At 39.1% G+C, this 24,215-nt stretch overlaps 1 protein-coding gene across 1 annotated transcript in view; it reads right to left on the bottom strand.

Annotated features, from left to right (window-relative positions):
- The window catches only part of LOC115628177 (protein sine oculis), a 91,129-nt gene that overhangs the window by 44,145 nt on the left and 22,769 nt on the right, over positions 1 to 24,215 (bottom strand). The window contains exon 5 of the mRNA XM_030524164.1: positions 627 to 682. Within this exon, the coding sequence (XP_030380024.1) occupies positions 627 to 682 (56 nt within the window). The remainder of the gene's footprint in view (positions 1 to 626; positions 683 to 24,215) is intronic.

The following is a 24,215-nucleotide window of genomic DNA, read 5'->3' as shown; positions in this document are numbered from 1 at the left end:
CTTGATCAGGATGACAAGTCGAGTCGTTATAGCCGTCTGTCCGTCCGTCTGCCTGCCCGTCGGTCCGTCCGTCTGTCGGTATGAACGCAAGGAATTCAGAAAGAATAAGAGCTAGAATAACCAAACTTGGTATCCAGATTCTCCTAAGGCCGAGAAAGTACGACTTTGAGTTTTTTTTTTCTATACACCCCCTACACCCCCGCAAATCGTAATTTTCTCTAACTCCCGTAAGTCTTGGAATTTCGAACTGCTTCGAACTGCTTCGAACTGCTTTCGAAATACTCCAGTTAGTTATTATGTGTCCATGTGGCCAAGTTTCACTATGATAGATTTAACAAGAAGTTATAGCCATAAATATATTTGCTACCCAAACGCTGGCCGCAGCTGTTGTTGATGTTGGTGCTTTGGTTAACTGCAAACATGCTCACACAGTCACGAATAGACGCTCATTAACATTCATACACTCACATTTCATGTACAGAGTATAACTATTACTCAGCTATAAAAAACTTTTTAAAAATTTTACTTTTGCATTTATTTATTTAATATAAATGCATGTGTATTTATTATTAAAGAAACAAATCCCAAATATAATTTACTTATTTGTTATTAAATAAATGACTTACTCCTTATGCTCCGCTGCACGATCTCTTTGCCGGCGATTTTTAAACCAATTGGAGACCTGAAAATATGTTTTAAGTATTACCATTACATTAGACAAGAAACAAGAAAAGAATGCTCAATGGGCTCAACTCTTAAATACCCTGTACCACCCTACAAAAAAGGTATTAAATTAATTTAATTAATTAATTAATTTAATTAATTAACTAAATTAAATATAAAACATTCCATACATGCATACATAAATTTACATTTACATCAGAATCGTGTCTATGCGTGTTTGTGTACTTGTACATATGTATGTATGTGTGCACTACATAATTATGTCAAAGCAGCAATACAATTTGGGCCTGGTTATATGGCTAAAGCTTTCTTTCAACCTATCATAATGAAACTTGATATACGGATATAAATTCACTAACTGGATGTGACTACCAAATTTTAGTTCAAAATCTCGGATTGTCATCCTGATCAAGAAAAAAGTATATATTTGTGGGGTCTGCCATGCCTCCTTCTTTATTTTAGCTCAAGTATCCTATCATAGTGTAGGTGAGCACTAAGAAGGGGTTTTGGAAAATTAGAGCTCCAAATGGTGGAAAACGGGCTCCAACGTTTGTATGAAAAATCTACAATTTTCATCTGATTCATCTTCAAACTTAGTGTGTATACTCTCCTAAAGGATACAAGAAAAACTGCATACTTGGTTTTTGGGTCTTGGAGCTTGAATTAGTGGGGTTTAAATATTTATTCACTTTTTCAAATGATAATTTTGTGTTATACATTTTGTCCGATCGATTTAAAATTTGGGTAATATAATCTACGTAACTAACTCTACAACTTTGCATTCAAGGATTTTCAAATTATAGAAATACTATCTCGCTTTACAAATGCAAGCAGAACAAAAAACATAAAATGCATATCAAACAGTTGGGGACAACTTAGTATACATACACACACACATATAGTATATACAAGCAGCTGTTCGTGTAGTTGTGTGCAAATGATTAAAATAGCCAAAGCAAAATGTGAGACACTAATGTGTGAATGTACACACATACATACATATGTACACATCTATGTATGTATGTATGGTCATTCGTCTTGCACTGACAGAGCAAGAAATGTTAATTCATTAAAAATTATTTAACATTTGGCATTAGGATTTTCATTAGTAACTTTATGCAGCAACAACAAATTACAAAGAACGCAAATATCAAATAGTTGGGGACATCATATACACACACTCACACACAGAACAAGCCACAGTTCGTGTCTATGTGTGCGGTTCTCTACGTACGGTTGAAAAAGTAAAGAGAAACATGCATGCATATGTACATAAATATGTATGTATCTACAAGTATGCCTGTGTACGTACATATATAGCATGTATGTACATTCGTATGTAACAATCGAGCACTGTTGTTTGATTGTAATAAATAATGTTCTATGGCTTTAAATCAAATTTTTAAAACAACAACAACTGCAAGTCATTGGCTCGCGGTTCTTCTTTCGTTTTGATCATTTACGCCTGTTAATTTCAAAGGCAAAATGCCAAAAGTTTGCAGTTCGCTAGGCAACAACTGCGTAAGCGATAGTAAAGCAGAAACCGAAAGCGGACCTACGCATATTCTGCTTCGCGTTGCGGGGAGATGTACATATGTATTGTAGTAGTATAAGTATGAGTATATACGTAAGCATATGTGATATCGAATGATCGAATGATATGTAACATCGAATGATTTTGAATACTAAAGGACAGTATTAAACAGATTGGCAAACGGAGCGGTCGTGTGTTTTACTTGTGGTGCAAGCCCCACCACAAATTCAGAAGTGAGATAATACTCAACAAAGCCTACAATTTTCAAGTCCAATGTGTGAGAATTTGCTTAATGCATATAAAAGTACATTTTAAACGACAAGAGCGACTACAGCGCAAAGCAATTGCGTCCAGTCTTTAAGTTCGTCCAAAAGCAGTGCCTTTAAATAATATCCAATGCACAACTAAGGAATGCCGCCGAATCGTCGCCAACAGTAAACGATTCGCGCGAAAACCCAAACGAGTGCGAAAGAGATAACTATGGTGCCGCTGACATTGGTGTGTATGTGTCACAAAACGTACAGTTCGAGAGCAACAACAACAATAATGATCGCGAAAATTCTTCGACAGACGCCAACGGCCAAGCTGACAACATAATAACCGTTGCAGCTCTGTAGAAAAAGATTCACCTTCTAGAAAAAGAAAATGAAGCATTGAAAAAGAAACAACTTGAAAAAACCGATAACTCGATTTCAAATTGTCTTGTGTTCAACATACTGGCCGATGCAGTGAAAGAGTACGATGGGAATGACGCACCAGATGCTTGGATTAAGCAAGTCAGAAATGTCGCAAAAATTTTTAAACTCAACGATGGACTGCTACGTGCAGTCATACTCTGCAAGTTAAAAGGAACAGCATACGATTGGTTACATGCTGGTGACAACACTAATGTTTCGGTGGATCAACTTTTGCAAAATATAAGAGACACGTTTGGCGTAAAAGAAAGCAAAAGTGCTTTCCAACGCAAGTTTGAGCAACGAGAGTGGCTACCTACCGAGAGTTTTAACAGCTACTTCAGCAACAAGGTCTCACTTTCCATAGGCTTCCAGATCGATTTAGATGAAATGGTCGAGCATGTCATTGCTGGTATACCAAGTGAACAACTGCGGATGCAAGCAGATCTCCAGGGAATCACGACCACGACACAACTGATGCATATCTTTAGTGGTGCAAGCCTACCCAAACGATCGGAAACCCATGAGTGGGTGAGTGAACACGTGGAAGAACGCCGACCACTGCACACTGCTTTTCGACGGACAACATCAAAGCAAGCAGTTCGCCAAACAAGCAGATCACCAACACGTCAGGCAGTTCTGTGGGAAGTTCGAATATTCCCTACTGAATATATAATTCGGATGTGTTTAAATAAAACAATAAGTACTTTATTAAAGGTTTGCTGTAACGGCGTACCAGCAAGCTTGCCTCGTGGAGATCGTTTGTCCATCATAATATATCGGAACTAGGTGTTCAAATTAGTTGAGTATGATTAGCAAAAGATGGCGATGTTCAGAGTCGCCACAGTTCGTACCGTACAGCTCCCTCTTGCGCCAACTACTGGAAACATTTTTGGCCACCCAACAGAGCGCGCCACTGATCGAGAAGATGTGGCTTCTCTGAACAGCGCCATCTTTTGCTAATCATACTCAACTAATTTGAACACCTAGTTCCGATATATTATGATGGACAATCGATCTCCACGAGGCAAGCTTGCTGGTACGCCGTTACAGCAAACATTTAATAAAGTACCTATTGTTTTATGTTAAACACATCCGCATTATATATTCAGTAGGGAATATTCCAACTTCCTACATTGGTGACCCCGTTAAGAAACACTCAGTGCTATCGCAATTCTTTTGTTTACCACGCGTGCTACCGCTTTCCAAAATCACACAGCACACAAGTGCGCGTCATAAGTGATTTGTTGGAAAAACACACAGCGTTTAGTGTACGCAACAGCCTCGCTATAATTTGCGTTCTCTAAAACCAAGGAAGCTGATCTTCGAGAGAGAGAACTCTAACGACATGCAAGAAGACATGAATATGGCCAACAACGACAAATTGAATTATTGCAAGCTATTTCATCTACTAGTGTACCGCAAGCTGCCGCCCCGGCAGTCACGCAACGTGCTGCAATTCATCTACCAAAATTCACATGCAACAACCCCCACTTGTGGTTTGCCCAGGTAGAACGCTCTTTTCGCCTATATGGAATCAACGATGACGATGACAAGTTTGATCACGTAACTGTTAATCTCAGCGCAGATGTGGTTTTGGCCGTAGAGGATCTGGTGATCCGCCCTCCTATTACAAATAAGTATCAAGCTTTAAAAAATCGTCTTCTTGAAAAATATGCAGAATCGGCAGAATCCAAACTACGCCGTTTACTACAAGGAGGAGAAACGTCCGGTTTAAAGCCATCGGAAATATTAACACATATGCGCCGTCTTGCTCCGGATCCAAGCAGCGAAAATATTATTCGCACGCTTTTCCTCGCTGAGATGCCACAAAATATCCGACCACTGCTGACAGTATGGGAGGAAAATGATTTAGACAAGCTCGCCAAAATAGCTGACAAAATGCTTGACACAGTCAACGCAACGTCAATGTTTGCCGTCGCCTCTTCTCCACAGCCCGCAACCACTGTTAATGCTGTCGCTTCCACAGGCTCTTCATGATATTGCAGACTCATTACGCTCACACTCCCAAAAGTTTGATAATCTGCAAAAGGATGTAAAACGCATTCAGTCAGCCGAACGATCGCGTAGCCAATCACGAGCCCAGTCCGATCAACGGTTCCACAGCCAATCCAGTGATGCATCGCAGCAGCCAAACGGAGAGCAAAAACTATGCTACTACCATCATCGATTCGGCGATAAAGCGCAGAAATGCAAGCCACCATACGCTCGCGCCCAGTCTTTAAACTAGAACAGCTGCCGTCCAACGCGCTGGTGGCCGACAGTGAAACAATTGACAGCGACACAAAACCAAAGCCTATAGTCATACAAGAAAGCCGTCTGCACATCATCGACCGTAAATCACACATGCGTTTTCTGATCGACTCCGGATCAGTAGTATCTGTCATACCACGATCGTTGGTTAGACAAAACATAAAACAAAACGATTTATTGTTATTGTTATTGTTTGGTTTAATAGAGTTTTTATATATGCCCTTCGGATTGAAGAATGCTACGCAGACATTCCAACGATTTATGGACGACATATTTCGTGGCGTTGATTTTGTGTATTGCTACATTGACGATATTTTAATCATGTCCTACTCAACTTTCAAATCCTGCGCAAATACGGACTTCGGATTAAGCTGAGCAAATGTCAACTTGCAAAACCAGAAGTCCAATTCCTCAGTTATGTCATCAACAAAGATGGCATCAAACCACCCACCAGTCGAATCGATGCCATTGCCACCTACGTGCGTCCTGATACTATCAGCCAACTCGGACGATTTCTTGGCATCATAAATTACTACCGTAGATGCTTGCCCCATGCGTCACAGGAACAGGCGCCACTGTCGGAGCTACTTAGAAAAGTCAGAAAGAACGACCAGCGCAAAATTTAATGGACACCAGAGCGGATATCGGCTTTTGAGGCATGCAGGCGGAGTATTGCCGACGCAGCACTTGTGTCACACTCGTCTCCAAATGCAAAACTTGCTTTGATTTGCGATGCCTCTGATGTTGCCATAGGAGCCGCTTTGGAGCAGTACATAGACGACGCTTGGCATCCTGTTGGTTTCTCAGAAGCTCAGCTCAGCAATGCCGAAAGAAGTTACAGCACGTATGACCGAGAACTTCTATCAATATTTGAAGCCATCAAGTATTTCAAACACTGGCTCGAAGCACGTGTATTCGTCATCAAGACTGATCACAAGCCTCTTGTATTTGCATTCAAGCAACGGCCTGAGAAAGCATCACGACGTCAACTCCGACATCTAAGCTACATTTTGCAATTTTCTACGAATATTGTACACGTCAAAGGCACGGACAACGCTGTAGCCGACGCATTTTCTCGGTTATGCGCAATCTCAATGCCGGTGTCTATTAAACTAGAACACATCGAGGAGGCGCAAGCGGAAGACGCAGAGCTGGCAAACCTGATGCAAGGGACAACATCCTTAAAACTGCAAAAGGTTCGCTACGACAACAACGTTTCGCTCTACTGCGATCTTGCAAATGGATATTTGCGGCCGTAAATACCCAATGTGCTGCGGGATCAAGTCTTTTCGTCTATTCACAATCTGTCTCATCCAAGTGGCCGATCAACTCTGCACCAAACAAAGCAAAAGTTTGTTTGGCCGTCAATGAACAAAGATGTCATCAGCTGGTGCAGAAATTGCCTACCATGCCAACGCTCGAAAATCAGCAGACACAGCCACCTGGTGCCTAACAAAATCAGCGTTCCGAATGGAAGATTCGATCACGTGCACTTAGACATCGTAGTCATGCCGCTGCATCAAAACTACCGATATTGTCTCACTATGATCGATCGCTTCACTCGATGGCCAGAAGCAATTCCGCTTACTAACATTACCGCCGAGACTATCGCGTAAGCATTTTGGACTCACTGGATTTCACGATTTGGAGCACCTAAAACCATAACCACGGATCAAGGCACCCAGTTCGAGTCTGCTTTGTTCAAAGAACTGGCTCATCTCGTTGGTAGCGAACACATTCACACTACTGGCTACCACCCGCAATCAAATGGAATTCTTGAGAGATGGCACCGATCATTCAAAGCTGCTTTAATGTGTAATGCTGACACGCCATGGCCTCAACTGCTTCCACTTGCATTTCTTGGTTTCCGAACTTGCTTTAAGCAAGATTTGAATTCTTCAGCTGCTGAAATGTTATATGGCACCCAAATTCGTTTACCAAATGAATTTTTTGACGAGTACTGTGGCGACTCTGAACAGCGCCATCTTTTGCTAATCATACTCAACTAATTTGAACACCTAGTTCCGATATATTATGATGGACAATCGATCTCCACGAGGCAAGCTTGCTGGTGCGCCGTTACAGCAAACCTTTAATAAAGTACCTATTGTTTTAAGTTAAACACATCCGCATTATATATTCAGTAGGGAATATTTGAACTTCCTACAAAGAAAACAGCCAAGTGCGCTGCTACAATTGCAACTCTCGCAGCCACATGGCCGCAGAATGCCGAAAACCCAAACGCGACTATGGTGCATGTTATGGTTGTGGCAGTGTACTACACAAGGTCGTCGAGTGTCCCAACAGGAAGGAACTACCCAAAAGCAATAAGAGTCTAAATAAATGCGTAAGATACTTTAAAATTTACATGTTAAGCAATCCCAAAATATCATTCACTTCAGCATGCTTAATGGATACTGGCAGCCCGATAAGTTTTTTGAAGCGCTTTTTTCTACCGTCTGAAATTACATTTGAAGTTGAAAATGATAGTAATGAAAACTATATTGGAATAAATAAAAGCAAATTAAAAGTTCTTGGGAAAGTAATTGTTTTGTCGTTTTAAATAGTGAACGCGTACAATTCAGATCGCTTGTCGTGGCTGATGGTACCATGATCTACAATGTTGTATAATATTGAACTAAGATGCAAAAATAATTATTTACGTGGTAAATTGATAGATATTCAAAATTCTTATCTCTCCGGTCTTTTTCTTAACCAAAACTATTGGAGAAACAAATTCAGATTCACTTGGCCTAATATACTTTTTGCTTATATACTCATCGATCAGTTCTTGGAGTTTATTCTTTTCTGTAAATGCTAAGCGTCTTGGAGCGCAATGGAGCGGTTTAATTTCACTAAAATTCAATTTCATTTCGCACTTTATAACCGGTGTTTCAGGTGTGTTGGGCTTTATATAACAATTTGTAATTAGGCTTTCAAATCGCCTAATGTTTTCTACGCCGACTTTGTTATCAACATTGTGTTCTGGCTCTTGGCAATCATTAGTTAAATCAATTTTAAAAATATTCTACAGAACATTAAATAAGGTGCCTCTAAAAGATAACTATCCTATTCCACTGATCGACGACTTGATAGATAGGTTGGTAGATAAACTAATATTTATTAAATTGGATTTGAAAAATGGTTTTTTTCGTGTTTTCATGCATGATGAATCTGTAAAATATACATCGTTTATAACGCCATTAGGGCAGTTTGAATTATTACGGATGCCGTTTGGTTTAAAAAGATGGTAGATTGCACCCGGTATTTTACTATTCCAAACGAACGACCGACGCAGAGTCAAGATACCACAGTTATGAACTGAAAACCCTAGCATTAGAAAGGTTTCGTATTTATTTATTCGGCCTAAAGTTTAAGATAGTAACAGATTGTCACGCACTCACTTTGACGCTAAGTAAGAAAACCATAAATGATAGAATTGCGAGGTGGGCATTAATTTTGCAAAATTACGACTATGTTTTGGAACATAGACTAGGGAACCGCGTGAAGCATGCAGACGCATTGAGCAGATGTACAAATATACTGACAATTGATACAAACACGTTCGAGGAGAATTTAATAATATGCCAAGGAAAAGACGAAACACTGAACAAATTGATAGAAGACCTACAAACGAGGGAGCATAAACACTATGAAATGCGCAATGGTGTGATTTATAGAAAGAGAAGTGACAAATCGATAGTATTTTGTGTACCTAAGGATATGGAGGATCATGTACTCTATAAGTACCACAATGAGATGGGGCATATAGGAATAGACAAAATGACAGATGTAATTTCCAAAAGTTACTGGTTTCCCAACATTAGGTCTAAGGTCTAATGTTCATGTGAAAAATTGTTTTAAAAGTATAGTGTATTCCCACAAACATGGAAGGGAAGAAGGACTTCTTCATAATGTTCCCAAGGGCTGTTTACCTTTCGAGGTTATACATATTGACCACTATGGCCCCGTAGATGCTGGTAGATCTAAAAAACACATTCTTGTAGTAATTGACGCCATTACCAAGTTTGTCCGACTTTATACTACAAAGACTACGAGTACAAACGAAGTTATAATTGCTCTGAAAGACTACTTTAGGGCCTATAGTCGACAAAAGAGTGTTGTATCTGATCGTGGCAGCTGCTTTACTTCAGGTGATTTCGAAAAGTTCATGGAAGAACACGATATTAAACATATAAAGATAGCAACAGGGTCTCCACAAGCGAACGGACAGGTCGAAAGAGTGAACCGAAACTTAGGCCCAATGATAGCAAAACTAGTAGACCCTGATAGAGGACTATATTGGAATGTAGTCATTGAAACGGTAGAATATGCCCTGAACAATACATTACAACGAAGTGTTCAACAATATCCTAGTAAAATGCTGTTCGGAACTTAACGAAATTACAGAAGAGTGTAACATAGAAAAAATAAGAAGAGCAGCCCAAAAGAGTCAAGAAAAATCTCAGATATACAACCAAAACTATACCGATAACAAGCGTAGAATATCAACAAAATATAAAGTCAGGGATTATGTTGTTGTGAAACATTTTGATTCAACTTCCGGTGTTTCAAGAAAACTTATTTCAAAATTTACGAAAATTTTAGAAAATGGTAGGTACGTTTTGAAGGATGTGGATGGGTTCCAACAATCACGAGTGCCTTATAATGGTGTTTGGGCAGTAGGGAATATAAAACCGTGGCTCGATAAACAAAAAACAAAAAAATTATTAATGAATAAATAAACTAATTGTAAGATAATGCAACAAAACTGTAAATTAACTGTTAATTAATTGTAAAATAATTTAAAATATTGTAAATATTGTATATAGTATATCTAAAACAAAAAAAAAAAAGAGAAAAAGAAAAAAAAGGACAAAAGATCGGGAGATCTTTACCGGTCAGGATGGCCGAGTTCTAGTAGTATAAGTATGAGCATATACGTAAGCATATGTGATATCGAATGATCGAATGATATGTAACATCGAATGATTGTGAATACCAAAGGACAGTATAAAACAGATTGGCAAACGGAGCGGACGTGTGTTTTCTTGTGGTGCAAACCCCACCACAGTATGTTTGTATATGTATGTTTGTATATGTTCTAATTGATCTCAATAAATTATAAGATGTTATTATTTAAATTTTCTGTTAATTGCATTCAAACTTCAATGGAATTATTGATTGTATCGACGGATTCAACTATCGATAGTTTTGATGCTCTAGCACATAGAGCATCCGGCACATGCCCATCTCTAGCATCTCAGCTGATCGCATATTTACAACGACTTGCCGTTTTAGTGTTAGCTAACAGCGCTACAAATGTATTCTGAACAAATCTAAGAGTCATTCATCAAAAGCTGTCGCTTTTTTGTTCTGTTTCCTGCTATTTTGTTTACTGATAGCGATGTTTTGGTTTTGGCGGCCGACTCACCGCTAATATTTTTGTCCGTTTTAGTTTTAGGAGGTAATGTTTCGGTATTTGCAGTTACAGTGGAATAAGAAATGCCAGAAGTTGAGGGTAATTGCAATAATTGCAATATTTGGCTGTGTCCCAGAAGTTGACAGCTTTTGCAGCGCATGGGGTTGGGAATATATTCCCCGACTTTTTCAGTGTACCATGAAATGTTTATTTAATTGCATTGATAATTTCTTCGTCAGGGATATTGTTTAAATATGGGGCAAAAACTGTACCTTTAACGCTATTTAGGGTTTCGTGGAGTGTAATTTCGCAGATACCCGGCAGAAGAGTAGAGGGAAAACTGTTTCTATGGAGGGAACACTGATTTTCCCTCGGATCAGGTGGCCCAGAGGCCATGGCTCTTCTTTTTTTCGATCCGAACACGTTTAGAAACAGAAGCAAATCAAATAGAAGAAAAAAACAGAAATAAGACTTGTACTAAGCGAGCTTATTAGCGAAGACGTCTGTACCCGTGCAAAGTTAGTCGGCGACTGTCTGTAAAAGATATTTAATGTTTTATTTTGTGGTAGCAATTTAAATTGATTTTCAGGAGCTCCGACCCGTGATAGGTCAACATACAGTAAAACATTCCTACTAATTCGAAGGCTTGGCATTGGACTACCGGAAATTGAAGCCATATAAATGATCAAATGAGATCATCGGTATCCTCGGTATCCTGGTTATATGAGCTAGTTGACCAGTTGCCGGGCCGTTGATAATAGTTGCTATACCTAAATTGTCCTGCAATTCCTTAATAAGCAGCCTCGTCCCATTGCACATGCTTGGAAGGCTTCAATTTCTCAAAAGCATGATTGCAATTCCGGATTTTACCGTCAATTCATGTGGCGGCAGTCCAGAAAGGTTTAGTGAATTTAAATGTCTTCAATAATAATCACGGTGTCGGTCGATTTGTAATCTTTCATTTGGCTGGGGGCTTTTGAATAATATTGCCTTAATATTTAAAGTTACAATGTTTCGAGGATAATTCTGAAATAACAGCTTGCTATTCAGGAGTTTTTTAAGGTAATTTTTGTACACCTTTGGTTACATTATTGGCGTTTTAGTAAGGATTCCATTCTTTTTTGCAAATATAATATGGCCCATGTTCACCGTCGATAGTGAAGCTTCCCAACAGTGAAAGAATCCATTAATTTCGTCCAGTAGATTCGGAGCCTTTTCAATTCAAACAAACAAACAAACATACAAACAAACAATCAAATCTTTCCTCTTTATAACATAAGTATAGATAGATTAAGTACGATTTAACATTTTCAAAAGTAATATTTATTTGTTTAGTACATTTGGCATTATTTATTTATTATTTAAATATTATTTTATTATTTATTTTTTGACCCCCTGTGGAAAACCTGTATGTACATACATGTAAGTACACTTTTATTCTTTCGTTCACATTTTTTTACCATTGTTATCTCTATATATATCAAGCAGTTTATCCTGAATGACTGATTGATTGGTGATTTTTGACTCAAGTATCGTTTCACGCTATCTATTACAGTGTAGGTACGCACTAAGAAAGGCTTTTGGAAAATTCGAGCTCCAAAGTAAACGAGCTTTAAAATATATTAGTTATAGTGGTCATGTGTGTATACGTTTAACGAAATATTTTGGCAAGAACCGAAATGTAACGGACTACTTGTAGCGACCTCATCGGCTCATGAGCACATTTCTTTAGCGATAAGATAGTTTTTATCATCTCTAGCGACACCAGCGCGCGTACACAAAAAGCTTAATTGTATCAATTCGTATTAATAAATAGTAATTTAGTTGTGTTAATATACACTTGCAGTGTTTTATCTGCAGCTAACTTACACTGGTGACCACTCAGTTAGAAAAACGCACCGTTGGATTAAATTAACCGAAATTTGGCAATTGCTAATTTGGCACACGCACATGGTGCCATTAGGATACATACGCATCTGCACATTTTGCCAACAATTGTAAATTCGGCAATCCAACTTGGAAAACATGAATCCTACTGAGGAAAACCAAAATGCTAACCAGCAAGCCTTGGACAATAACCGTGAACTTCAAGTTGTGCCCAATCCTGAAATATGCCGGGTAGGCATTAAGCCACCGCTGTTCTGCAAAGAACAACTCGACCTTTTCTTCATACAAATGGAATCACAGTTTGCAATCTTAAGCGTCACAACTGACAACACAAAGTACCATCAGGTAGTTGCCTCGTTTGAACCCCAATACGTTGCAAATGTTGCGGACATAGTTCGGATTCCACAACTGCTCAACAATATAACGCAATTAAAGCAGCTTTAATTGCGGAATATACTGATTCCGATCACCGAAATTGGGAAAATTTATGCATGAGATTCAGTTGACCTGAAACCCTCACAACTGATAAGGCGCATGAAAGACTTAGCAGACACATAAATTTCTGACGAAGCATTACAGCAATACACTGCAAGCTGAAATTGACGAGCTCCGCAAGGAATTGCAACATCTTAAACCAATTTCATCAAGCAAAAACAATGTCCCCAGCACGATCTCCATTCTGCTATTACCGCAGCAGATTTGGCGCCAAAGCCAAAAAATGCATAGAGCCGTGTGACTTCAACAAACGTAATCCGGAAAACTAAAAGCCACTTTGTCCGAGACGTCAGGCACAGTGGGCGCTGCTAAAAGTCGTCGACTATTCATAACTGAACAGTCATCCAAGGTTAGATACCTCATCGACACAGTCGCCGATTTTTCAATTCTCCCACTACTAAACCGCAATGTCCAGTCCAAAAATACTTTGTACGCAGCAAACGGCACACAAATCAAAACATACGGCACTAAAATTGTTACAGTCAACCTCGGCTTACGTAGAAAAATGGGCTGGCAATTTATCGTCGCGGATGACACAAAACCAATCATATGGGCAGACTTCCTACACGAATATGGTCTTGTTGTCGATCTTCGCAAATGCTGTCTTGTTGATAGCTCTACAAAGCTATCGGCAAAAGGCACAGTGTGATGCATCCAATGGGAAAAACTGCACACAGTGAGCCCAATAAGCAGCGACCATTTTGAAATACTTCTACGGGAGTATAGCCAGCTAACTAAACCATATAGGTAGACAAGCTCAGATGTAAAAACTCAGGTGCAACATCACATTTTTACAAAAAACCAACCAGTAGTTTCAAAAGCACGTCGCCTCATCCCAGAAAAATTAAACGAGAATTTGACTACATGCTCAAACAAGGCATATGCATTCAGCGCAGCAGTCAATGGGCAAGTCCTCTGCATATAGCTCTAAAAAAAAAAACAAAAATGAATGGCGTTCTTGTGGCGATTACAGGCGGCTCAACCACATAATAAAACCAGACAGATACCCTCTGCCGCATATCCACAATTTCGTACAAGCTTAGCGGCAAGTCAGTCTTCACTACTATCGATCTAGAACGACCCAATCGCACCGGAGCATCGCTGCAAAACCGCAATCATCACAACCATTTGGCCTGTACGAATTCAACGTGATGACATTTGGTTTATGCAACGCAAGTCAAATTTTCCAGAGGTTCATGGGTCAAATACTTCGCGATATGGATTACGTAATAGTCTACATAGACGACATTTGCGTAGCCTCAGAAAATATCGAACAACATTTTCTACACGTGGAAAACGTCTTCGAAAGATTACGACAGTACGGCTTGCGCATAAATGCCTCCAAGTGCACTTTCGGACAACCACAGGTAGAATTTTTAGGCTACCTTGTCTCACAGGAAGGCATCGTACCATCAAAAGATCGCATTAGGGCGATTGAGGAATTCAAAAAACCAACTCTGACACACGAGCTCAAAAATTGTTAGCGATGTTAAACGTGTACAGAAGGTGCTCACTAAATAGTGTGGAATGCTGAAGCTGAGCGAATGTTCGAACAGAGCAAGACAGGCTTAGTACAAGTAACAGCACTGGCACACCTTTCCGCGAAGCTCATTCTGCATGTCGATGCCAGCAATTTTTTCGTGGGCGCCGCCTTAAATGAATTGCAATGAATGAAATGAACGCTCAGGCTTCTTGGATTCTTCTCCAAACGGTTGTCAGTCTAAAAAAAAAAAAATAACAAAGTACGTACGATCGGGAATTACTAGCAATTTTTTTTGGCAGTCAAGCATTTTTCCTGCATGATCGAGTGACGAATCTGTACAGTTCTAACCTATCACAAGTCACTCACCTTTGCTTTCCAGCAAAACCCTGAGAAGGCAACCCCTAAGCAAACTCGGCAGCTCGGCTCGGCTGTGTACTCGCTACACAACGGACATCCAGCACATCAAGGGTACCAGCAATATTGTTGCCGACACGCTCTCTATGGTGGAAGCCGTTTACAACGACGATCAAATCGATTTCGAAAAACCGGCGCTTTGAACACATCAATATCGACCTTATTGGCCCGTTGCCGTTGTCCCAAAACTTCAGGTACTTTCTAACGTGCATCGATCGATTTTCTCGTTGGCCAGTCGCAATTCCTATATCGGATATCAGCGTGAAAACAGTAACTAGGGCGCTGTTGCACGGATGGATTGCGCACTTTGGAATGCCATACTACTGGTCGGTGGTGATGTAGTAGGCAGGCAATTCGAGTCCAAATTGTTTAAGGTGCTGACACAGCTAACGGGTTCTAAGCATCTGCGCACTACCCACAGGCGAATGGTTTGATAGAGAGAATGCACAGGACATTAAAAAACGCAAATAAAATGTCACACTGACTCCGAGTCGACTGAAAGTCTTCCCATTGTACTTCTTGGCCTCTGGGGTACGATCAAGGAAGACCTAAACGCATCGCCGGCTGAAATGGTTTATGGCACTACGCTAAAATTCTTCAAAAACATTCTGATGAATACATCGAAAGTGACTTTATTAAACGGCTACGCACCACTATGGCCGAACTTAAGCCAGTGAACACTTCAAACCAAAGCGCCACCAGCGCGCGTACACAAAAAGCTTAACTGTATCAATTCGTATTAAAAAATATTAATTTAGTTGTGTTAATATACATGATGCATAGTCTATACGCATCAAGTGAAGATCACCTAGAGCAAGATCACTCGCTCCGCCAGAAGGCTTAGAAATAAACACACGCTTGAATTTCCAAAGATGATCTCAATTTATTTTCGGCAAATGCCGGGTTTTTATACAATTTTCACTTACGATCTACATTAAAATTAGGTTCTACAATTGTCTTATCAGCTATTGCTTATTCATTATTAATATAATTTCTGGAATTTCTGCATTGAATATAAGTTTTGTGTCAATTAACATTGCGTGTGCTTCTAATAGATTATAAATTTCTCTTATTTCAGCGCTTGTGCCTGAACCTGGTAATTTCATGCGTTGGGGTAATTTTCCCCTAATAATTTATATTTCCTTGCCTAATTGTTCTAATGTTAATAGTTTCGGATTTATGTGTCCTTGGTTTAGATCGACCAGTCGATAATGGCATTTACTGTTTCTTCACAATAGTCCATCATTAAGTTTACTTGGGCTACCCCTACTTGTATTGTTGAAACTACACGGTTCTCATTTCTTTCTTGAACTACTTCTTTTTCAATCGAGTTAATTTGGTTCCCAAATAATTTTAATCCATTATTAAACTCAGTGGTAGCCTTCTGCACTAAATTTATGGTTGCATCAATGATTGAGGTTTGCTTCTTATGAAGTGTGACTATGTCTTCCTGATTTTTAAAAAGGTCACGCATATTAGCTTCTATATCACGTCGATCTTGTGCGTCCATTGATCCAAATAACACTCGATGTAACGATCCGATCATTTCAATTGCTCTTTTGTTTCTTGTAGTGTTTGTTAAGGCGTGTCTCATCAGGAATTCATTTCCCTTGTCTAACCGGTGAAACCTAGCCTTTGTTATTAGTACTAACGAGATGCATGCGTCTTCATGAGTACCCGCTCTTTTACACAACTCCATTAACTTTTCCGCATTATTATCTACACTACGCATTCCCTCAAAAAATGTTGTTAAATCATAATACACTATTAGGTTCCATTTTGAAGACACAATATCCATTTCCCGGATTTGATCCATATAAATCATGGTGTTGCTGTCCAATGCTGTTATTCTATCTGACGTGTTAATAGAACCTGCGTCAATTGTTATCGGTCTTATTATGCTAGTTGCTAAGAGTATCATGATATAATTTATCAGTGGCATTTCCTGAGGTTCTTTTGGTGGTAGTTTTGGCCTTTCATTTTCTGTTTCCAGTGGGCATAGTTTGGCTATTGGTCTTTTTACTATGCCGTTCTGAGTTTTTATAGAAGCTATTCTTACTTTCCCATCTTCCCCTGGATGAATTACTTCTATTCGTCCTCTTTACAAAAACTAATTGCCCTACCTCCAAATTTGGTATGTTCTTGGTCCATTTGAACCTTTGTTGGAGGGTCGTTAGATATTCCTCCTTCCATTTTTTCCAGAAATTATTTTTCATTTTTGTTAATAATTTCCATCTGTCTAACGATGACACTGTTCTATAGTCGATTGGTTCTGGGGGGTCTAACATGGGTTTGCCAGTCAAGAAATGACCCGGAGTTAAAATGTCGTCAAACTCGTTGCTGTTATCTATCTTGTATAGTGGCCTAGAGTTTAAGACGGCTTCTATCTGTGCTAGCAAGGTGCTCATTTCTTCAAAGGTCAGTGTGGTGTCGCCTATTACTCGTTTTAGGTGATATTTTACTGATTTCACACCAGCCTCCCAGATTCCTCCGAAGTGAGGACTTGCCGGGGGAATAAAGTGCCATTGTACGTTTTCTGACTCCCATACTGGTGATATGCTGTTTTGTTTCAATGCGTTAGTAAAATCCAAATGCATTTTTCTATCTGCGCAAATAAAATTCGTACCGTTGTCTGAATATATATGAGAGCATTTCCCTTTTCGGGCTATAAACCTTTTGAATGCTGCGAAAAAGGCTTCAGTTGTTAAGTCGCTGACTGCTTCTAAATGCATAGCTTTTGTGCTCATGCAGATAAAAACTGCTACATATCCTTTGTAGGATTTGTTCCCTCTACCTTTCGAAACACGAATTTGAATGGGGCCCGCATAATCAATCCCTGTGTGCGTGAAAGGGCTTGAAACTTTCACTCTGTATTCTGGCATTTGACCCATTAGTTGCTGTGCAGTTTGTTGTCGATACCTCGTGCATTTTATGCATTGCCTTACGCATTTTTTAATTTCGTTTTTCAGGCCTATTATCCAATATTTTCTTCTAATTCTTGCTTCCATTAATCTGTTGCCTCCATGGAGAGTTTCTTCATGTAAACACATGAATGTATGATTAGTTTCGCCAGATGTGATTTGTTCAATATAATTGGATGTTTTTGACTGAAACTTATGTCAGCTAACCTCAGTAGGGGGGACCTAAGGATTTCATCTTTGTCGAGAAACGGGCAGAGTGAGACTAACTTACTCTTTTGGTCAATGTTTCTATTTCTAGTTGTGGCGTTAATTTCATCTGCAAACTCTACCCTTTGGTGGTGCTTGTATATGAGCGACTCTGCTTTTTCTAATTCGGTTATTGTAATTTTCTTTGTTTCTGATTGTTTCCTGCAAAGTCTTGTGAATTTCATCACATAAGCTACGACTCGAATAAGTTTTCCTAATTGACTGCATCTATTAATAAGGCTGTCTAAGAAATGAGATTTGGTGTGTATACACATGACCGTTTGCTTTTGCGTTATGTCTTCTTTTGGCCACATCTCTTGATTTTCTTTCAGCCATTCTGGACCTTCCCACCATAGTTTATTTCCTTTTAATTTTTGTGGTTGAAGGCCTCGTGACGCTATGTCTGCAGGATTTTCTTTGGAGCCTACATGTTTCCATATGGCTTTCGGTAGCCATTTATGAATTTGTTCCACCCTAGTTCGGACAAACTTGTCTTTGCTTCTCAAATTGTTGATCCAACAAAGCGTTATCGTAGAGTCGCTCCAGGCGTATATCTGCCCCGTTGTATTTATTATTGCAATTGTTTTTTGCAGCAAGTTTGAGAGTAGGTGCGCTGCACATAGCTCTAATTTCGGTAATGTTTTTCTATTTTTAATTGGATTCACTTTCGTTTTGCTTGTGATAATTGTTATTCCTTCTTCCGTTTTTCCGTAAACGACCGCTGCGTAAGCTAACTCTGATGCGTCTGCAAATCCGTGGATTTCGATGGGTCTTTCCTTCGTTGAATATATACACCTCGGGATTGTAATTTCTTTAATTAATGGTAATCCTTGCAAAAATTCATTCCATTCTTTGGTCATATCTTCACTTAGTTTGGCGTCCCATTTGTATTGTGAGAGCCATAACCGTTGGATGAACAGCTTGGCTATTATGGTTATAGGTGCTAACCATCCTAACGGGTCGAATATTCTTGCTAGTGACGATAATGCTTTCCGTTTGGTAATTGTCGATGATATGTCCACGTTTATGTTGAATGTGAAGTTGTCTTCCTTTGGATTTCATTTTAGTCCTAGAGTTTTAATTGAATCTTCGTCCTTGATTTCAAATGGTTTATCTTCCCCTAACTCCGGTAGCTCTGATTTTATTTTTTCTTCATTTGTCGCCCATTTTCTCAAATGAAGCCCATATTTGTTTAGTTTGCTCGCGATTTCCTTTTGAATTTGAATGCATTCGCCTATGCTATCAGCTCCTGTCATTAGGTCGTCCATATAAAAATCTTCTTTTATTATTTTCTTTATTGTTTCGTTTTCGCATCGATTTGAAATTTCCAGTAATGCTCTAGTGGCTAGGAAAGGAGCCGACGCTGTGCCATATGTGACAGTTGTCAGTTTGTATTCTTTCAAAGGTTCTTGGTTATTCCTTCTCCAGAAAATTCTGAGGTACTCTTGATCCTCTGGATCTATCTTTATTTGTCTGTACATTTTCTCTACATCTGCTGTCAATACATATTTAAATCCTCGCCACTGCATTATAAGTTCCATAATTGTTCTTTGTAGATGCGGCCCTATGTGTTGAATGTCGTTCAAGCTTTTTCCGTTTGAAGTTTTTGCCGAGGCGTCGAAAACTACTCGTAGTTTCGTCGTAACGCTTTCTTCCCGTATTACGGGTTGGTGCGGCAAGTAATATTTCCCTTCCTTATTGCTTTCTGCTTCTACCATGTGTCCTCTATTAATATAGTCATCCATAAATTCTACATATTGTTTGCGCTGTTTTTTGTTTGTGGCTAATCGTTTCTCTAAGTTCATCATTCGAGCTATTGCTTTTTTCCTTGAATCTCCTAATACCTCCCCCTCTATAAAAGGCATCTTCACTATAAATCTTCCCTTGTCATCCCTTCTAGTTGTTTTCTCAAAAAGGCACATGCGTTTTTCATCATTGGTTACTACTGTGTCTTCAGAAACCTCTTCTAACTCCCAAAACCTTTCCAAATTAACCGCTACTGTGGCTTTTACTTGTCCTGCTCTTGGAATTTTTTATTTATTTATTTATAAAAAAATCAACAAATTTACTGTCAATAAATAATTGATAATATTAGAAAGTAAAATAAAGATATTAATAGTATTACATTATAAGTTAAACTTAAAAGATAAGAAAGCCTAAGGGAGAGCTATACAATGACGTCTATTAATGCCTCCGACACGTTGGGGGAATTTTATTTGCCAGTTGGCCAGCTATGCCCCGATTCACAGCCAAATGTGGTCAGAGACATTATAGACCTAACAAACTAAACAAATAGCAAGTAGAAGAGAAGAATTAATTCTACTTAAGAACTAATTAGAAAAAGTAAGGTGTAGAAAGAGGAAGAGGAAAAAGAAAAAAATAAGAGGGAAAGAGAGATACAAAGACAGAGAAAGAGAAAGAGGTAAATCTCCAACCCGGTGGGGGAAAATTTAAATGCCAGTCCGGCTAGCTATGCCCCGACTCACAGCAGAAGTGGTCAGAGATTTTCCCGAAGATAATTATAAAGAATAATCTTTACAGAACAGAGAGAGAGTTCTGTCGAAAGTAAATGTGAAAGATCATTATAATTACTGCAAATGACCCGAAAACGATTGTGCAAAGCGTAATCGGTTGTGCATCTAGCCAATATGAACGGCAAATAATTCCTTGTTGGTCTACAAGGAACTGAAAAATTAAGGCGACCTAAGAGGGCAGAGGAGTCAACCTCACCGATAACTAACTTGTGGAGAAAAACTATTCCAAGAACAGTCCTACGATTTTCTAAAGATGGAAGGTTTATAAGTAATAGTCTACTTGAATACGATGGCATCAAAACATTAGGATCCCAGTTAAGTCCGCGTAAAGCAAAAAGCAAGAATTGCTTCTGAACAGATTCAATACGCTCCTGATACTTTCTATACTGTGAACACCAGACACAAGAGCAGTATTCAAGCACAGGGCGTACTAGAGACGTGTACAGAAGTTTGGTAGTATAAGGATCAGTAAATTCCTTGGACCATCGTTTAATGAATCCAAGTACACCCTTAGCTTTATTTACAATGCTAGAAATGTGAAGATTGAAGTTCAATTTGGAATCAAAAAGAACCCCAAGGTCTTCAACAGTCGATATACGCTGCAATGGCACATTGTCAATCGTATATGTGACTAAGAGGGGCAAAGTTCGATGAAAGGTCATGAACTTACATTTAGAGCAATTGAGGTACAAGCGGTTTACTATGCACCAAGATTGCATGCAGTTCAGATCATCCTGCAGGCGTTGAAAAGGAAGAGGGTTTTTGTAAGATAGAATAAGTTTCACATCATCAGCATACATAAGTATATAAGAGTGTGCCAAGATAGAGGGGAGGTCATTAATAAATAATGTAAAAAATAAAGGGCCAAGATGACTACCTTGAGGCACACCTGATGATGCATAAACGGGCTTAGAGATATGCGACCTGAGCAAAATTCGTTGGGTCCTGTTTTTTAAATAGGACGAAATCCAACGCAACAAATCGGCAGGAAATCCTATGCGGCTAAGCTTAAAGAGCAGAAGGTCATGGTTAACAGAGTCAAATGCTTTACTGAAGTCAGTGTAAATGACATCAGTCTGCATTTTTAGAATAAATGCCTCATTTACCAAAGAAGTAAATTCCAGCAAATTGGTCGTAGTAGACCGTCTCTTAATAAAACCATGTTGAGCAGGAGATATGACAGATTTGCAGAGATGCTGCAAAGTGCCGCAAACTATTTTTTCAAATAATTTTGGTATAGCGGACAACCTTGCAATACCTCTGTAATTCGAAATATCAGACTTACCACCCTTTTTATATAAAGGAATTATAAAAGATTCTCTCCAAATAGCTGGAAAGATTGAAGAACTAAGCGACAGATTAAAAAGTATAAGCAATGGTTGTAAAAGAGAACTAGAACATTCCTTGAGTACACAACTAGGAATGTTGTCTGCTCCAGGAGAGTACGAAGACTTCAAGGATTTGATAGCAAAAAGTAGACAACTATCAGTAATTATGGGAGCGTAAATAGTGTGGGAAGATGAAATGCTATAAGGATAAGAGGTATTACTAATAGAGACAGAGGAATAAGTTGACTGGAAGAAGTTGGCGAACAAGTCAGCAGCTTCAGAATCATTGCTGGCTTTCTTGTCACCAAGGAAAAATGATGAAGGTAGCGAAGCAGTTTTACGTTTAGAGTTAACGAACTTATAGAACTGTTTAGGGTCCTGTGCAAATTGTATCTTACATCGGGCAAGGTAATTATTATAACACCGTGAGTTAAGAAGAACAAAAATGGATTTCGCTATAGAGTATTTATAGAAGTCAATAGATAGGCCCGACTGCTTATACTTTTTAAAGCATCTAGATTTAACATTTTTTAAGTTTGAAAGTCTTGGCGAAAACCACGGAGGTTTTGATGACGCAGACGATATGACACAATTTGGGATACAGACATCAAAAAGAGCATTAATAGTGTCATAGAAAAACTTAACGGCTATGTTGATATCAACCGCACTATACAGAAAAGACCAATTAGTTGCTAAAATAAGTTCATTAAGCAAAGAAAAATTTCCTTTGTGAAAGCAACGACTTGTTTTATTAGAATTAAGTGTAGGAATTAAGGTGTGATTTGAAAATGATAGAGAGATTTCTAAAGTAGGGTGGTAAGTATCTTCAGGCACTGACAGGGGTGAAGACCTAGAGACAACTGCGCTACTAGGGTCAGTGACATAGACGAGATCAAGCATTCTACTAAGGTGATTAGGTATAGGATTAATTTGAAACAAAGAAAGGTCCAACAGGCAATCCAAAAATTCATGGTCTGCAGAGGGCACCAAATAATTTGATTCATTGAGGTATGACCATTCTATGTTGGGCAAATTAAAATCACCTACCACAACAAACGCGTCGCTGTCACGAAGATGAGTAAAAATTTCTTTAATACAAGTTATATGTTGCATATAAACCTGAACATCAGAAGAGGGAGGTATGTACGAGCAAGTGATGTATAGAACAAAAGACGGAAAAGTTACTTTAACAGCAACAAATTCAACATCATTTGGCACATCTACATCAATGATTTCCGACCGAAGGTTGGATTTGACTGCAATCAGTACGCCTCCACCTCGACGACTCAGACGATCACGACGAAAGATACAAAAGTCATCTGATAAAATTTCGTTATCAAAAATCGTAGGGTTTAACCATGTTTCTGAAAACGCAATAATATTCGAATCGAAAGAAAAACTGCTCAAAAATAAATTGCCAAGCTTGGACAAAAGACCCCTAACATTCTGATACAGAATATTAAGCGAAAAGGATCGCGAGCCTAGTTTTTTGAAGCCAAACTTGACGTTGGTTTCGAAGAAAGATTAGACTGTAAATCAACAGGCAGTGACGAAACTCGTTTTTTCTGCCTGAACTCATGAACAATCATATGTGGAGGCCAAAATTTTGGATCACATATAATTGTAAAAGCTTCCGGCGGAACACTTATTTTAAACGAGGCTATTTCACGGGGCTCAGCAAAACTAAACTTCGAAATAGACACACTAGCTGTCGATTTACTAGCAATATAGGCTGCTAAGGATTCACAAGTGGTATCAGAAGATAATCTAGATACAAAAACTTGTTTTCGGGGAGCTATCACAGTAAGAGACGGAGGCTGAGGAAGAGCTGGAATTGACGCACTTTCAGCAGTAACTGATGAAACTACAGGGGATAGTGCAGGGGATTTGGCAGTGCAAGCTTTTTTAGAAGATTTTTTAGAAGCTTTCGAGGCAACTGCTGACTTGCTTACTACAGGAGGTTCCATTAATGGGGCTACTGCGACTTCAGCAGGAGAAGGCATAGGGGAAATTTCAAACAAATTTCCAGGGGAAGCAGACAACGAGATTACCGGCGATAAATCGAGATGCCCTGGTGAACATGGGCGTGATGAGGTTGACGGGGCCGAGCAAGGCGGTACCTCTAAAAATTGAGGCTCTAACCTACGCTTGGGCGGAGACACAAACCAATATTGACTAAGCAACTCTTCACCAGAGTCAAACTCAGTTGAGAGTTGCTTAGTTATTTTTTGCAATTTAAGAAATTTATCTCTCACGTTATTATACATACGTGAGAAATTAAATTGGGTGCCAATGCATACAGGGCATGACCACTTCAAA

The sequence above is a fragment of the Scaptodrosophila lebanonensis genome, unplaced genomic scaffold (assembly GCF_003285725.1).
Source record: "Scaptodrosophila lebanonensis strain 11010-0011.00,11010-0021.00 unplaced genomic scaffold, SlebRS2 tig00000110-arrow-arrow-pilon, whole genome shotgun sequence".
Classification (NCBI taxonomy): domain Eukaryota; kingdom Metazoa; phylum Arthropoda; class Insecta; order Diptera; family Drosophilidae; genus Scaptodrosophila; species Scaptodrosophila lebanonensis.
The sequence above is the reverse complement of the archived record's forward strand: the minus strand, read 5'-3'. Positions and strand labels throughout refer to the sequence as shown.